This window comes from Tursiops truncatus, chromosome 18 (genome assembly GCF_011762595.2).
Source record: "Tursiops truncatus isolate mTurTru1 chromosome 18, mTurTru1.mat.Y, whole genome shotgun sequence".
NCBI lineage: Eukaryota > Metazoa > Chordata > Mammalia > Artiodactyla > Delphinidae > Tursiops > Tursiops truncatus.
This window is the reverse complement of record NC_047051.1, coordinates 7396200-7414720: the sequence shown is the minus strand read 5'-3', so window position 1 is coordinate 7414720 and position 18521 is coordinate 7396200. Positions and strand designations below refer to the sequence as shown.

The 18521-nt window shown below is 40.5% G+C and overlaps 1 protein-coding gene across 5 annotated transcripts in view; it reads right to left on the bottom strand.

Moving 5' to 3' along the window:
* Positions 1-9969: 9969 nt before the first annotated feature.
* Positions 9970-18521, bottom strand: part of USPL1 (ubiquitin specific peptidase like 1) — a 39898-nt gene continuing 31346 nt past the window's right edge. For all 5 annotated transcript variants that reach the window (XM_033843802.2, XM_033843801.2, XM_073795008.1 and 2 more), the window contains 2 exons: positions 15212-15369; positions 9970-13287 (listed from right to left, as the gene is read on the bottom strand). In XM_033843802.2, the coding sequence (XP_033699693.1) occupies positions 11387-13287; positions 15212-15369 (2059 nt within the window). In that variant the 3' untranslated portion in view covers positions 9970-11386. The remainder of the gene's footprint in view (positions 13288-15211; positions 15370-18521) is intronic.

Here is an 18521-nt window from a genome sequence, read left to right as displayed (position 1 = left end):
GCATGTCCTTCCACCTTGAAGCTGAGTATATTTACACTAGGTTATAAGCTCCTTGAGGGAAGAGACCATTTTCTGTTATTAATGATCAATTTAGGGTCCAAAGGATTTCCTTCAGGACACAGTTCAAATTCTTGAACTTAGCGCACAAGGGCTTTCATGATCCGCAGCTGTGTCTCCTGCCGTTTCCGCATGAGACCTTTTAGAGGTTATAAGCACTTACCAGGAGTTCCTTGAATGGCCCAGGCTGACTTACACCCCCTTCCCGGCCAGACACCTGTCCCTACACCCCGATGTGCCCCTCCCCCCCATTCTGCTTACCTGGGTAACATCTGCTAAGGAGTTACCCCCTCAGGAAGCCTCCCCTGACACTGCCTCCATCTGATTTAGAGGTCCATCCTCCACGCATGCATCACAGTACCCTGAAACCAGGGAGTTACTTGTCTCCTGCACAGGAATATGACCTCTTCAGAGTAGAAACCATGTCTCCGTTCATCTAGCACAGGCCTGTCCCATGGCACACGCTCAGGACCAGAGCAATCCCTGCCTTCTCGGGGTATGTGGTTAACAGAGACCGACAGTCAGATAAAAATGCATATGATGAAGGGTCAGCATGAGAAACACAGAAAAATGTTCCCAGGCCTTGAAAGAGGAAGTCAACTTAGATGGGCTGGATGGTGTCTTCATGAGGATCTGAAATGACCCTGAAAGATCTGGACAGGCCAGAGGCAGAGGAGGGGTATCTAAGGCTGGGGAAATTTCAGGACAAGATGAGGGCATGATGGGGGTGATGGACAAAGTGAACTTAAATAGGGAGCAGTGAAAACGAACTTAGCTTGTGGAAGGGCCCTGAAGACCAAGAGAAGAGGCTGTCTGAGAACAGTATGGAGGTTCCTTAGAAAACTAAACACAGGGCTTCCCCGGTGGTGCAGTGGTTGAGAATCTGCCTGCCAATGCAGGGGACACGGGTTCGAGCCCTGGCCTGGGAGGATCCCACATGCCGCGTAGCAGCTGGGGCCGTGAGCCACAACTACTGAGCCTGCCCATCTGGAACCTGTGCTCTGCAACAAGAGAGGCCGCAATAGTGAGAAGCCTGTGCACCGCGCTGAAGAGTGGCCCCCGCTTGCCGCAACTAGAGAAAGCCCTCGCACAGAAACAAAGACCCGACACAGCCATAAATAAATTAATTAGTTAATTAAAAAAAAAAGAGTTATCGTTTCAAAAAAAACTAAAAACAGAACTACCATATGACCCTGCAATCCCACTCCTGGGCGTGTACCCAGAAAAAAACATAGTCCAAAAGGATACATGCACCCCAATGTTCATTGCAGCATGGTTTGCAATAGCCAAGACATGGAAGCAACCTAAGTGTCCATCGACAGAGGAATGAGTAAGGAAGATGTGGCCCATATATACAGTGGAATATTAGTCATAAAGAAAAATGAAATAATGCCATTTGCAGTAACATGGATGGACCTAGAGATTGTCATACTGAGTGAAGTAAGAGGAAGAGAAATATCGTATAATATAGCTTATTTGCAGAATCTAAAAGAAATGATACAAATGAATGTATTTACAAAACAGAAATGAACTCACAGACTTCGAGAATGAACTTATGGTTACCGGGGGGGAAGGTGGAGGGAAGGGATAGTTACGGAGTTTGGGATTGACATGTACACACTGCTGTATTTAAAAAGGATAACCAACAAGGACCTACGGTATAGCACAGGGAGCTCTGCTCGATGTTATGTGGCAGCCTGGATGGGAGGGGAGTCTGGGGGAGAATGGATACATGTATGTGTATAGCTGAGTCGCTTTGCTGTGCACCTGAAACTATCACAACATTGTTAATTGGCTATACTCCAGTATAAAATAAAAAGTTAAAAAAAAAAGAGAGAGAGAGAAGAGGCTGCACTTTACCCTGTAGAGTAAGAGAGTCACTATTAAAGGTTTCTGTTTCAGGACAGAATGAAATCTATTTTAGGTGGTTGGGTTGGCAACAACGTCAATAAGAAATAAGAGATCAGAGGACAGTTTAGACGCAATTATATTTCAAAGGAGAGGCAGTGACACTCTGGGCTAAGGTAGGTAGAGGAAAGAAGGCATGGATTGATTCAAGGGAAGCCTGGTCAAGATTTAGGGACTGAAACAGGAGGGAAGTTTGAGGGTGAAGCCCACATTTAGAGCCTGGGAGACCCAGAAAATGGTGACACCATTGCTTGATGTGGGACTTTGGAGGGGTCTTAAAGAAACCTTGAAATCAGAAAACTTATACATTGTCCATACTCTTAGCTTTCCTAACTTGTGGCCTGTTCTCCACCGTGGAGTTTATCTAGAACCTAGTCTCAGAAACAATCTTCATTTTAAGTTAAACTTCATTTATTTAAGATAAACTTCCCAAGAGACTACTTAGGGGTCCACAGAGCCCTATGAAAATCTGAATGGGAAGCTAAGGACCCTCTCCCCAGAATGTACACATTCACAGAGAAAATCTTATTGACAATGTCCAAGAGTCACAGAGGCTCTGGAGCGGAGTTCTTGGCCCCCAGATTTTGAAGGCCAGGCTTTGTATTTTATTTATTGGATTTGTATTCTAATTACTGATAAAGGTCATAAAGCATGTCAAATCCAAAGTGTTTAGGTATGGAAAAATTACTAAACTGAAGATTTTAAGGTAACATAAAGAACTAGAAGAGTCTAATAGTATTGACAAGTCACAAAGAGAAGCCAGTAGCCAGTTTCTTTTCTTTCTTTCTTTTTTTTCTGATCAATTAATTACATATGTAAAATTAGTAATAAAGGACTTGAGACAAAAAAAACTGCCTTGAGGTTTTAACATTTAATGCTTTATTGTTACAGTCTGGAGCGACTGGAGGTACTGGCTGTGAAGGGCCTTAATATAGTGATCCTTCCAGGGTCCCTTCTATAGGGATTTACACCATCACCAGATACCAATTTGTATTTCTTTCCTTGGGAGTTACTTTAATGACATCCAGCAAACTATCATATTTTAGTCACCCCCTCATAGGAATTGAGCCTTTTTTTTTTTTTTTAGTAAAAACAAACCAAAAATTATTGTCTGTCAAAGATGACTCAAACTAGTTATTCCTAAACAAGTAAATCAAATACACACTTTAAAATAAGGAGATCTTCAACCACCTTAGTAATAAACTGCAAAGTTGATCATAGATTATTATATGCATGTGTGGGCATAATGATAGTTTATTTATACGTAATTATCCAATATATTCACTGGTACAAGAACATAGGCTGGCTTGATAATTGGAATTCTAGTGAGGTGGATGGACCTAGAGTCTGTCATACAGAGTGAAGTAAGTCAGAAAGAGAAAAACAAATACCGTATGCTAACACATATATATGGCATCTAAGAAAACAAAAAAAAGGTCATGAAGAACCTAGGGGTTAGACGGGAATAAAGACACAGACCTACTAGAGAATGGACTTGAGGATATGGGGAGGGGGAAGGGTAAGCTGGGACAAAGTGAGAAGGTGGCATGGACATATATACACTACCAAGCGTAAGATAGATAGCTAGTGGGAAGCAGCCGCGTAGCACAGGGAGATCAGCTCGGTGCTTTGTGACCACCTAGAGGGGTGGGATAGGGAGGGTGGGTGGGAGGGAGACGCAAGAGGGAAGAGATATGGGAACATATGTATATGTATAACTGATTCACTTTGTTATAAAGCAGAAACTAACACACTATTGTAAAGCAATTATACTCCAATAAAGATGTTAAAAAAAAAAAAGGAATTCACTATACTACTACTACAGAGGTGAAAATCTGCAATGGATAAGAACCAGATATAGAACTGAAGTTTTAAATATAGAATTTCCCTATTAGTTACCAAGCACAGCGATGCTTTACAGTAACCACAAGGTCCATATCACTGGGACTCCAGTTTACAACTCAAACATCTCGACATCCTGCTGAACAGGCCCCGTTTACGTTGCCTTGGGGCTGGGGGAGTTTTAAGTATCAGGTGAGTTGTAGACACACTTGAACTTCTCAGCATACTTAGATCATCTCTGCCTCCAAAGGCGGTGGGAAGGTTATAATAACGAGAAAGCTGGCAAGAAGGGTGCTTGATCAAGCTATTAAGTGCCTGCAATAACTAAACAGAAAATGCATTTTCATTTTGAGATTTGAAGTATTTCATAGGAGCTCCTTTTCTCCTGATGACCTCTCGCTTCTGTGATTACATTTAATCTCCTGATTAAACTTCTCCGGTACCAGATTTATTGTCGCTTTGGCACTTTGCTGTCTTGCAGAAGTTAATAAGCGCCTTTTGTGGGTCTGCTTCACTCAGAAGCATCCTGTAGTGCCTGTCAGCCGCCTTTGCCTCTTCTGTGGCTTCCTGAGGGAGCACAGGTGGGGAGAAAGGGGTCAGGATCTCCTGGAGGTGAAAAGCAAAGGAGGGCCAGAAAGACAGTCACAGATAAGCTCACTGAACAGGCCTGTTTCAGAGCCACCAACTGTATGGGGCTCTTTACCTGCGGCAGGAGCGCCCACAGGAGGAGATGCCTCTGGAAACGGCTCAGAAGAAGTCATTAGTTTAAGGTCACTCCTTTGGGATGCTCCCTCTAACCTGCCAGCTCGATTCCACCCTTCCTCCCCTGCCATTACACATATGGACACGGATCACCGTCTTTGGCCCCAGATTCTGAGTTTGGAAGAACTAGTCCATTTTGTGTTGTTTGCATTTGCGGTACCCAGGAAAACACTAAGATAACTAAACTTACTGCAGTAATCATTTCACAATATATGTAACTCAAACCATTATGCTGTACACCTTAAATTTCTACAGTGCTGTAGGTCAATTATATCTCAGTAAAACTGGAAGAAAGTTTTACTGTTGGGGGAAAAGAAACCTCATGGTACCACATCAAGATACACTGCAAAAGAATGAAAGATTCATGGAAGGAAGGAAGGGAGGGAGGGAGGAAGGAAAGGAAGGAAGGAAGGAAGAAAGGAAGGAAGGGAGGGAGGAAAGAAAAGGGGGAGAGAGAGAGAGGGATGGAGGGAGGGAGGGAGGGAGGAAAGAAAAGAAGGAAAGGAAAGAAAAGAAAGAAAAAGGAAGGAAGGAAGAAAGGAAGGAAGGGAGGGAGGAAAGAAAAGAAAGGGGGAGAGAGAGAGGGATGGAGGGAGGGAGGAAAAAAAAGAAGGAAAGGAAAGAAAAGAAAGAAAAAGGAAGGAAGGAAGGAAGAAAGAAAGGAGACAGAGAGAGAGAGAGGGAGTGAGGGAGGGAAAGGAAGGAAGGAAGAAAAGGAAGAAAAGAAACCTAGTTCCATTAGAAGAACTATGTCAATATTTATATATTTGGGGGGTAGAAGTAATCTTGACAAAACTTAATACCAAAGGGAAAAGACTATAAAATAATGTAAAACTTTTGTCAAACCATTAAAAATGATAATCAACTAGAAATCAAAACTGCCACGTGCCGGGTAAAAGTTTAATACCTTAAACGTAAAGAGCAGGTATAAAGCATTAAGACCCCAATTCAGTCACCGCAGGACCGAAGCTCCCACAGAGCTCCTTGTTCAGGCACCTTGCTCCCTGTGGCCCCCTTCAAAAAACTCCCTTCTTTCCTTACCTTTCAAACTGCCCAAGAGGCCAATCCCAAGAGGAAGGCTGTAATTGGAACTCAGGATCCTCCCAAACTCCTCTCCCCAAGAGATCCCATCACAACCTGCACTCTTGTTTAGCTCTGTCAGCCTATGAACTCCGATCCTCCCAGGACTTTAAATTCTAGATCTAATCTCTCCCAATCTCTCACTCCAACTAACACCTTAGCCATCCCCCCAGCGTCTTCTGGAGTGCATCGTCTGTCACTGACAGGACTCTCCTGTCCCCAACTTCTGTAAACAGTCTCTCCCTTCCTTTGTGCTGGGTGAAACCTGAATAGCCCTGTCAAGTGGTGGCTGTTTTATCTTCCTGGTTCCCTGCTGTTATTTCAGCCACGGTTCCCCCATCTTCCTTATAACCCTCCAGTGCCTTTAAAGCACAAACCATTGGACTGAACCCCCTGTGCTGTTCCTTTTGCTGTCATCCGCCCTTTTCATGGTCTCCTGCCTTTCCCTGAGGGTTTTAGCTCCTGGCTTACTGTGTATTTCTTTCCGCCAGGACTCCTGCTGCCACTTAGATGTCTTTGCCGCCCACAGAGACTATCCACACACCATCCTGGCTTCTTGGCTCCTGTATCTCCTCACTTTTCATGGACTTCTCACCCAACCTTGGCCTTGCACTTCCCTTGTCATTCTTCAGACCCTGTCATCACCAACAACTGTACTGTGTCTGAAAGCTCAGTTTCAAGCACACCACTGTCTAGCCAGCTTACTTCCTCCATGAGTCCCATTCTAGCATTCTTTGAACCCACCTCCAATCCATTGAGATCTGCTACCACTTTTTAGTTTTTATTTTTTAAATTTAATTTTGATTTTATATTGCAGTATAGTTGATTTACAATATTGTGTTTCAGGTATAGAGCAAAGTGGTTCAGTTACACATATACATATATCCATTCTTTTCCAGATTCTTTTCCCATATAGTGCCACCACTTTTTGTTTTTGTTTTTGTTTTGCGGTACGCGGGCCTCTCACTGTTGTGGCCTCTCCCGTTGCGGAGCACAGGCTCCGGACGCGCAGGCTCAGCGGCCATGGCTCACGGGCCCAGCCGCTCCGCGGCATGTGGGATCCTCCCGGACCGAGGCATGAACCCGTGTCCCCTGCATCGGCCGGCGGACTCCCAACCACTGCGCCACCAGGGAAGCCCGAGTGCCACCACTTTTTAAATGACCATCACCTGTCCCATGTCCCTCCCTCCCTCCTTATCCACCACTATCATCATGTTCCTTTCCTAAAACCTGACCTTTTCTCTTCTCTGTCCACTTTGTCTGACAATACCTCCAACTTTAGCTGACTCCAACTGCCTACCTACTCTCTGTCCCGCACCTGAGCAGCACACGTGATTGCAGAGAAATAAACAACCATCTTAGCTGGTCTCAGTAGAGTTTATGACCTTAAACCTCTGGAGGGCTCTCAGCACTGCCTAGCAAGCCCACCGCATGTCCCTATTCAATTAGCTCTGGAGACTCAAGCCTCTCTTCCTTGATCTTCAACCCCTCCGCCTCTCACGCCCTCAGCTGACTTTACTATATCCCCCGAGAAAAGAATCACGGGACCTTTCTTATCCTCTAATCATCAAATCTCCTAACGACTGTACCTATAGACTTTGTTTTTCCTAGTATTAAAATGGATAAACTCTTAGCTCTTAAGGTCACACCCTCCTCCTATTTTGGATCTCATCCCAGAGGAATGTGCTCCTGCAACTGTCCCTTTTCTCATGTACAACATCCGTTGTCTCTCTCCCTGGAACACTCAGCCTCATATAGAAACATATTATGACATCTCCCATCTTAAAAACATTAACAAAAACCTTGACCTCACATTCTGCCACCAGGTGTCAAGTGAATGTTTCAAAAGAATGTAGACACACTTGAACCTCTCAGCATAGTTTAGATCATCTCAAAAGAATGTACCTGTATCTGCCCTTTCTCACCATCCCTTTTCGCTTGAACCCATTCACACTTATTCTCACAGCTCCACTGAACTGTCCTGGCTAAGTTACCAAGGATGTACGTCCCTGTTACCAAAGCCAATGTCAAGTCTCAGTCCTATGTCTCTACTTCCCAGCAGCACCTGACAAACCAGCAGCAGATCTGATAGATCTTCCCCTGATTTTCAGGACACCACTCATCTGGTTTTCCTCCTAACTGCCCCTTTTGCTCCCCGGAGCTGTTTTAACTCCTTAAACGGCCCCATCCTATATCATGGCATTACATAGGATCCATGCACTTATAATTCTTAAAAGAGTGTCTCCAGCGGCGCCCTCTCCTGAGGCCCAACACTGCAGATGCACTTTCCTATTAAATTCTCTCTACTTGGAAGTCTAATAGAGATCTTATGCCTAACACATCCAAAACTGGATAGGTTCTTTCCTTTAAATGTTCTCCCTCCCAAGTCTGTCCCATCTCAGTAAATAGCGCAACCCATTTGTTCAGGCAACAAAATCTGAGGTTTATCTTTGCCTCCTCTTTCTAGCCCACCTTCAACCATCAACACGACCTGTTGGCTCTGCCTTGGAAAGGCAAGTGACCCAGCTGTTTACCACCTCCACAGCGGGTCACCCTGTCTTAACTGAGACTGTTACAGACTAGCACTTCTATTTCTGACCAACTGCATTCTCCACACTTCAGTGATCCTTTAAAAACTAGACCGTGGGCTTCCCTGATGGCGCAGTGGTTGAGAGTCCGCCTGCCGATGCAGGGGACACGGGTTCGTGCCCCGGTCCGGGAGGATCCCACATGCCGCGGAGTGGCTGGGCCCGTGAGCCGTGGCCGCTGGGCCTGCGCGTCCCGAACCTGTGCTCCGCAACGGGAAAGGCCACGACGGTGAGAGGCCCGCGTACCGCAAAAAAAAAAAAAAAAAAAACTAGACCGTGTTATTCCCTTGCCTGAAACCTTCCAGTGGCTTCCCGTTTTTCTCAAGCACAGACAAGGTCTTTACTATGCTCCACAAAGCCATACGTGATCTGGCTTCTGCCAACCTCTCTGATCTCGTTATAATTCTCCTTCCCTTGCCTCACTCTACTCAAGCGCACTGGCCTCTTCCCTGTTCTCGATCCTGCCAAGCACCCTCGCTCCTCAGGACTTCTGCTCTTCCTGGAATGCCCTTCGTCCAGTCACGTGGCTAAGTCCCTAACTTCACTGAAGTACCTGCTCAAATGTCATGTCACTCCAAGCAACCTTCCAAGTCCACTCAGTCTAAATTAGTCCTCCCATCACTCACCCACTTTTCTCCATAGCATTTAGTGCCACCTGACATTAGTCAATTGTCATTATTTGAGGAGTCTATATTTGTGAATTTGCCTACTTGCCAAAATTTATTTGTAACCCTAAAAATCAATACTTGCAGTGCTCTTGTGGTCATTTATGGACATGCACACAGCAATGACAAATCTGAAGCCCTTGCAGTACATTTGGTCCACGCCAAACGTCAAGGCTCTTGACATTGGTACAGATCATTTGGCGTGGACCAAAGATGCTCATGGACATTTTGGATTGGACCAAATTTCCAGGACCACTGGCGTGGACCAAATGTCTTATGGACGTTTTTTGTCCTTTTCGTTGGTTACTTCACTTGTTTAAAATGGCCCCCAAGTGCTGTCTAGTATTCCAAAGTGCAAGGAAGGTGTGACATGCCTCATGGAAAAAAACATGCGTGGGATGAGCTCCATTCAGGCAGGAGTTACAGCGCTGGTGACCTTGTGTTCAATATTAATAAATCAACAATATATACTACATAAGGTATCTTTAAACAGAAACACACAAAAAACAACATTTGTTGATCAGGTGACAAAAATGTTGTGACCAGAGCCTCACAGGAACCTAACTGTATTCCCCCAGGAGCAGTGGTCCAGTATTTGCTAATTCAGTGTTTGTGGTGACTTGATACAACAGAAGTACCGCACATAACAGGAGTCAACCGTATGTATCCCCTATTACCACCCAACATTATATATTTACCTCCTTGTTTAGAAGGCAAATTACTAAAAGGCAAGAATTTCCCTTTATTTATTTATTTATTTTTATTGCCTTATATCTGAGGTTTACAACAGCGCTTGGCACTCAGCAGAAATCTAGAAATAGTTGAATGAATAGTAACACGTAAAGGATGGATAAGCAATTCCTCAAAGAAACTCAACTGGCCAATAAAGTTACAGAAAATACTCAACCTCACTAATAATCATGGAAATGTAACCAAAACCAGTCAAGGTTTTTTCCCCCTTCAACGCTACTACCTGGTGTTGGTGAGGGTTCGACAAAGCCATGCAAACAAAAAAGTGCATATTCTTTGACCCAGAAATTCCACTCCCAGAAAATAAAATTTGGATCTGTGAAAATTTTTATCAATAAGGATAATTAACAATAACAAAACAATACAAATCACCTCAAAATATAAATTGGTGAAACAACGGTAATACACACAATGTAACATTATATAGCTATCCAAAAGTTGTCAAAAACTAAGATGGAAAGATGCTCATTAAACATTAACACACATCATTAACAAACAGGTACAACAGAATCTCATATTTATTTCTTAAAGTCTAAATGCATAAAAATATGAAAATGTTTGCAGCAGTTATTACCACTAAGTGTTAAGATGAATGCTCTGAAATTTTCTTGGTGTTTTCCTGGATTTTTCCCAGTTTTTCCTTACAATAAACATGACTTTTTACTTCTGCAATCACAAAAAAAGGGAGGGGGAGGTTTGGGAGTAATTTTGACAAATCATTTCTGCAGTACTGAGTCCCTAACAAAGTATTCTCCCCCAAGACTGCCACCTTCAAACCTTAGTTAACTCTGCTACTAACTCAAATCACCCAAACTTTAAATGAAGCTAGAGGTAAAACAGATATTAAGTTCAAGCACTGTAGTAACCACTCTATACTCAATCCCAGCTCTACAACTTACTAGTTCCGTGCTGTTTCCTTATCTGTTAAAAGTGATAAGAGTACCTTGCTCATAGGAATGTTGAGGTTTAAATGAATTAATGTTTCATTCATAGTAGAATCCAACATAGGCAAGCCTTACATGCACTGGCTATTTCTCCCAAAATATAACTGCTAGATGGTGTCCCACTTTGGTTACAGAAATAAATGTCTTGGGGGAGAAAGATGATACTTATAATGTAAACTCTTAGCACATCAACACAAAAATAGGTTACTTTTTCCTGTTACAGATCAGTTTTTTGATCACCTAACATTATATGAAGTTCTAGTAACAAGTTTCCTGCCATCTTTTGTAAAGAGAGAAAGAGGAAACAAGTTGTATGAGGGGAGCTTACATTCTACACCACTCTACTGGTAGAAGAGACAGGCTGAGACTCTTACGTAAGACCACAAAACCACTAGCAAAACAGTCATGTGTTCATGTACCATATACAATGACTTAAGTTTGTATCAACTGGTGTTTTGCCTGAACCAACATAACTAAAATTTAAAATGTAGAAATTTAATGTACCCAACTGTACAGACTGCCAGAAACTACAAACTACTACTTTTCATTTTTAACATTTTGAAATCCTCATTCTCCTACAAACACAAAATGAAGCCAACAAGGAGAACAAATTCTTCATCATTTAAACTTGTGAAACAGATCGTATGCTTTGTGGGCATAACCAAAGGTAAAACCTTCAGTAGCTTACATTTTGTTCATGACAAGGCCAGTGTGTAAACACTATCTAAAAACATAGTAAATTTTCCCAAGAGTAATAATAAATATTAAACTAAAAACAGTTACCAAGCATTCAACAATTCTCAAACAGATAGTCATCAAAATGAGGGAAGTCTAACGTGTCACTTGCTAAAGAATTTAACGCTGAAGTAGAAAAAAATTCATCAAAAATATCAGTCTTCATGGAATTTTCCGAGTTCAATGTTGTAACATAGGCATTATTTGTGAGTGAGTCTGGCTGAACTTTGCATTGATTTTTCTTAGTGGGGCTGCAGTAATTATGGTCCTGTCTCAGATGAATGTTTTGGGGAATACTGTTTAATTCATTAGGTACTGGTGCTGGGATATGATTATCTCCCATTTCTAAGTACCTAAAGTCAGCCTCCTCATTTTCTGAGAGCTCTGTTGAAACAACCGTTGTAGGGGACAGTAATTCTGCTAAAATTTCTTCATGAGTTTGACTACTGTATGAGGAAACGCCAGGAACTGCAGGGCATCCAGATTTACCATCGGCAATATCAATTTGATGTTGTAGTTCTTTTAGCAAGTCTTCAATTGATTCACAGTCATTTGGAGATCCACAATGGGACATAGGTTCTAAATTTTCACTTGGAAGTGTTCCATTTTGGGGGGAAGACATAAGAGCAGCTAATTTCTTCTTTTTTGCCTTAAGTTTTTTAAGAAGTTTTAGACGAAGTTTATGAATCTGACCCTCAACTGAGTCTCCACGGTTTGCTGAAGAAACACCATTTTCATTTCCATGAGAATTGTGGTTGAGGTGAGCTCCACATGAGGCATTTTCACATTTCTTCAAAACTTCCACATCACCATTACCATCAGCAGGGAGAGCAGAAGCTGTGCTAACTGGTGATGGATGGCTTGGTGCAGGGTTGCTAACTGGAGGAGGCTTACCTGCACAGCTGTGAGCTTCCCTGGATGCCCAGTTACCCTTTTGTTTTGTACCTTTAGTTTTAAAGCCACCAAAATTACTTGCCCCCTTAACTGAAGGCTGCAAATCAGTCACAGTGTTTCTACTATGAGCTGAAACATAAAACGGCATAAAAGAAACACCCTTGCTTAATAAGCCTTTAACCCAACTTCCCACAAATGGTTTTTTCTGATTTTCCTTCAGAAATGGATTCTGTGACAGCTTAGCTGTTACGGTTTGAGAAGACGCTGCAGTTTCTTTTTCCTTCAAATCAGACACCTGAGATGTAACATGTTGTTCTGGTTGTAATTTCTCAGGTCTTGGTAAAAGAGACTGTTTCGATGGAGCATCCTTCTCTAGGGCAACTGGACCCTCAGTTTCTACTGAGTTTACTCTCTGTGCAAGGTCCGTAGCACGCATATCATTCACAGGCTGAGTAACGACAGCATCTTCTGTATTCAGCTGTACTGACGGCACGTTTGTATTTACAAGCTGAGATGAAAAGCTTAAATCCACAAACTGGTCTTGGGTAAGCTTGTCCTTGCCTGGAGCCGATACTAAAGAAGCCATTAGTGACGCCTGCGATTGCAAAGTATGTGTTTTGACGACCCCTGCGTTCTCTGCCACAGGTTTATTTTCTAATAAAAAACCTTCAGAGTTAACCTGTATTTCTTCACATGTCAAAGGTGAAATATTCTTGTCGACCAAACCTTTCAGACCTGAAAATAAATGATGTTCAAAAGTTACGGCTTCATCCTGTGAAAGAGTATTAGGAGCAACTGACGCTTTTGTGGGGTGAGTTCCTGAGGACATTTCAGCTGAGGCAGCATCACCTACAGAACACAGTGCTGGCGAGACTTGATTCTCATCTCCGAAAGCGTGCTGATCATAAGTCTTTTTAAGTGGGCAGCAGGCAGGTGCTTTATCTGTCATTTGGGATGTTTTTCTTTCCCAGATAACAATATGTACCTCTGAAGCAGGAACTTGAAATTTCTCATGCCTTTCAGAACATGGGCCTTTTAAGTCATCACATTCCAGCCAACTTCCTGGGGGATGGGGAAGGAAAGTGAAAGATGTTAGACATTCAAAAAAACCACCATCCTGGGTTAACTTTCTTCTGGCCTTTTTAACCACTGTATCACTGGATATCCACCAAAGGAGAATGCTTGAAAACATGGCCTTATCCTTATGTCACCATTTTTCTCTGCCATGTTAAAAGTCCTTACTCGGATAACAAAAGTTATACACTAACATCCAGAAATGTGAAAAACTCAGGTAGTGTTTACTCTTTTCTAAAATGCCCACAAAAATCAAGACAGAAGTATCTTTAACTTCTGGAACTTAGAATACAGTACAGTATCACCTAATATATCTAACAATATTAGAAAATAGATTAAGTTTTTCATAATATAATGAATTTTCAAGATAAATGAAGCTTGTTAACTCAAATGCCAACACTTAATTCAATTCTTATTTCATTTCTTTTTGGGGTTAGAAAAAGAAGCTTTAGGTCTTTAGGTGTCTGCTCTTATTTTATTTCTGAGCTCCTGTTTTCTCATTTGTCAAGTAGGAATGAGATGATGGTGAAGGGAAAGAGGTTAATGTCCCTCTACACACCAAAAAAACCCCAAACAAAGCCATCTGTTAAGTTTATGTGCATACACCCTTATAAACTATCTGAACCCACCACTTTTTATCCTATACCCATTAAACTTTGAGAATATTTTCCTTGCCTAGGTCAGTGGTTCTCCACCACACATACACATTAGAATCATCTGACTAATATTTGGGCTGAATTCTCAGAGACTGATTCACTGGTCTAGGAGAGAGCCAGGATGTTTTTTATAAGCTAACCATACAATTTTTATATGCTGTCAAAGTTGGAAACCATCTAACCTCTTCTACCTGAAGCAGACTTTTCATTCTCTAGAATGCAATAAAAAAGTAAAATAAATTTTTTCTAAGTTTTTTTATGTTATTGAGAACCACTTCCCCCTGCCAATTCTGAAGAAGGGTAAAACTTTAAGGTAATAACTATATTTCTAACATGAGTTTCAATTTGCAAAGTGCAAATTGATGACACGTTATTGTGTCATCTAACCAAACCATCCCCAGGAAGAATATATCAAATATGAAAAATTTCCTAACAATTGTAAATGGAAAAATAGAACAAAATCAAAGTGACCCCTTCTCAATGAACTGATATAACACTTTAAGGAGACTGAGTTATCTTGTCTAAGACAAAGTGAACATCGTGAGGGGAAACAAACTCAATAAAAAACCACATTAAATATACAGAAGGGAAAAAGCAAAATTCATGAGCTGTACTAGTTAACCTTGTATTGAAAAGTTTAATTATTTAAATAAAGGTTTTACCTTGACTGTAGCTGTTAGCCAACTATGGATTTCAGATATTCTATTTCACAGTGAGAGAAGGTTACATAGTCTGCAATGTCTAATAGTCTTAGAAATAGATGTTTACTTTTATTTATATTACTAACAATTGCAAACTCAGCAAAACTTATTTTATTTTTGTTCTCAACTAAAAAACCTCCAGAACAACGTACTTTCTTTTTAAAAGAAATACAAGGTTATAGATCTAAAAACTCAAAATTGCCACCATTTTTTATACTGAACATATATTCCTCATGTAATAAAAAATGAAAGCAAAGGCATTAAGTGAAAAATAGCAAACTGTAAACCAACAGTAGTATATCACCTCAATCTCTGTCTAAAAAAAAAATACGCATATGCATGTGTATACCCATAAATATGCTAATATAAACAAGCAAAGTTAAAAGTTAGGAGTGATTCTAAAGCAGAGTGACAGAATAGAGGAGGGGGCAGAACTGTAACAGGCAAGGACAGGAAGAGAGAAAAAAGAACCAAGGCAAAGCCTGTCTTAAAAGAACAAACTACAGTTTAGTGTCCATGCCTATTATCATGAAAGGAAAACGTTTAAACACTTACCATCAGCATCTAAAATCCATGTTATAAAATGATTATTTGCTTGGTACTGAATTACAGAAGTTATTTGATAAAGACAGCCTTCAGAATGAAATGAATAGTGCTGCAAGTCATTATGCGGTAAACCTTCCACAAAGTGCAACATGAATATGAGAGATACTCTGTGGGAGAGAAAGGTAAGAGAAGTCAAACAAATGTAATACCATGTGTCTGGTTATACAAAAGATGGTCTAAAGCGAGTAAGTCACACATAACATTTTCAAGGCCAACTGCACTGATTTTTCTTGAGAACCTCCAGATGTGTGCCTTAATTAGAAATGGAGAACTCACTCTAAGAAGAATGTAACAGTAAACCCTTCTCAGAATGGTATCACTGACAGTTGGAAGCCATCATGCAATAAGGCTCTAACACAGACCATTAAACAAAAATTGCTCTGTGAGCCAGGATGCTGCTTTGGCTTAAAGAAGATCTCTCGGAAACTACTTCACAGAATCAAAAGAAAAAAATCCAGACCTTTGAGAATTCTCTTCGGCATCAAGTGCCCAAATTAATTGCCTTTGTTAGATGGGACAGGTGATATGTGAAACAAAATAACAAACGTAAGATATTCAAACAAACATTTTAAAAACCGCAACATGCTAATACTTTGGCCTATTTCTCTCAGTTTTCTCAGGAAGTAGAGAGACCCATCAAACTAAAATTTCTACTTAAAAAAGTTTATTTGTGAGGAAGTAGAGAAGAAAATACAACATGATGGTTGATTTACTATAAACTTCAAGACATCCATAATTTCAAAGATACATTTTATTATTACAGTAGCATAACAAACCAGAAAATAGAACCCCAAATAGGCCTCAAATAATTAAATTTAACAAAGCTCTCAGGATTTACAAAAAATGTTGAATACCTCTTCCCAATATTTAAACAGCTGTCAAAACTTACTTAGCTTACCAAAATTTATTCAGCTGAAATAAACTTGAATCAATGTCCAAAATGCAGATTATTCAAACTGATGAGAGATAATTTGTAAATTATCCCTTGTCAATCTTTCTGTTAGAGAATAATCAAATCTTTAAAACTTAAGTACCGATAAATAAAAAGTCCTGCAAAACCGTCCATAACACTAAACTCTCATTGTTTTTTGCCACACATTGGTCTGAGATGCCACTGATTATATAAAATGTACCATTTTGAAAGAATACTGCCAATTAAACTATACCATGCCATCGACTTTTAGATGTATTCCCATTTCAAACATGTTAAGAGGTGCAACTGTGTCTGTGCATCAGTGATCCACAGAAAAACCAGAGATTTACTCTCACAGCTGCATACGCAGGCTTTGGGTCTCTTCAAGTACTAATATTTAGTTCTTTTGGCCTCAGATGTTACCTTTTCGATATATTTGCTGAGGCTAGTTACTAAAACATTCTCTTGTTGATCCCTAGACTACCCAATCTTACTAGTTTATGTGAGTTTACACGTGGAAAATGTTAAATAAGCAGCATTTATTTCTTAATGGCATAATTTTAAAACAGTACAACTTAGAAACGTTGGCTTCTTGGAGTCAACAAAATAAAGCAGATGCCTCCTCCTTTTCTAGTTTATTCTCCTGTCTACGTCCCCTAAACCCTAGAAGTCACGGTATTTTCCTACCCATAATTCCAGCTTGTCTCATTTCCAGCCTCTCAGGTGAGGGTTGAAGTTTACCTCTAGCTTGGCAGTAACAGATTTTGTTCTCACACTTCTTCCTACCCACAGTACCTTGAGTGTTAAAGACAGTGCTCAGAGCTGAAGAGAGCAAGTCAGGTTCTGACTCAACCATAAAAAACTGGATGGGACAGGTTAACAGAACTGGAACCGAGAGTCACACGAGATTTCAAGCTACGATCCATTTGTCCTCACCTCCCTAACATGAGATTCAACTCCTCCTGTTATAAGGATCTACCCTCAGGAAGAGAAGAAAAAATAGGAAAGAGAGAAAGCAAGCACAAGAGAACTGTGCTAACTGCCCTGCTATACAAGTCAGCAGGGCACACTGAGTCAGCTCCACAAAAAGTAGCCAGGCTTGTGCTAACGGTCTGGAGTACAAGTTTTTGATTTTCAGCCCAACTAATGTAATATAATCATTCATATTTTAGAAAAAGCTTATTTAACAATGTGCACATATGTGCTTCTGAACTGTAATAATGTAGGCTTTAGGCAGAAAAAAATCTGCAAATGTAATTTTTAAACCTCATTACATTTTAGCTCTATTATACCACTGTTTGAATTTGCAATATGACAAAAAATGAAAAATATGAGTAAAATTAGGTGTAATTCAAAGAATTAGAATTCGTTCATGTTAATTGTAAAAAAGAAAATACATCTTTAGAAAAAATTCAACTGTTCGGGAATTCCCTGGCTGTCCACTTGGTTAAGACTCCATGCTTCCACTGCAGGGGGTGTGGGTTCAATCCCTAGTTGGGGAACAAGGATCTCACATGCTGCGTGGCCAAAAAAAAAAAACCTCAACTGTTCAACAAAGGTTTACAAACTGTGTTTTCTGAAGGTGGTTCAAGGATCTCACAAATAATGAAACATTTCCTGCCAAACAATGAAGACTTAAATTAAGAAACATAATTTTAACTATTTTTTATATCAGTATTCCATCCAAAATTTGTAGGGGAGAGTGTACTTTATCTGTTTTAAAAAAGTCTGAAAATCATTGTATTAGACAGTTTAACAAAGCTCTCTCTATAAGCACAGAGCAGAAATGTCTTATTTCAGTTCTCCCTACTCCCCTATCCTTGAGAAATAGTTATTTAAAAAACTGATCATTGTTAAAACTTTAAGTAAGCTTTTCAAATGACAATCCAGGATAGTGTATGACCAGATTCCTAAAGGAGATCGTGGCAGTAATGAGAGGTTCATTTCAAGAGTCTGTGAAGTAAAATTAAATCACATTCTAAGTCTATGTCACCATGCTCTGGATATAATTCCCAAATAATTTACTCAAATTTACTTAAAGAAAAGTAGCAGATTTGGACCCACCAGATTTATCAATGGACTCTTTTTCCAATGGGAACATATAGAGATGGGGATTACCTGAGACAAGGTGCTCAGGGAACACTATTAATTTTTAGAATGCTATAAGATTGAGTTATGCACGATATCATGATGGACCTAATTACTTTTAAGTTATCCCTAAAAGCTATATTAAATTTGCTTCTAAATTCCATTAGATACCAACAATCAAGTTACACAAATTTCAAAGTAAAAAAATTACCAGGGACTTTATAAAGACATTGTCATTTAAAATTTAAGTGAAATTTT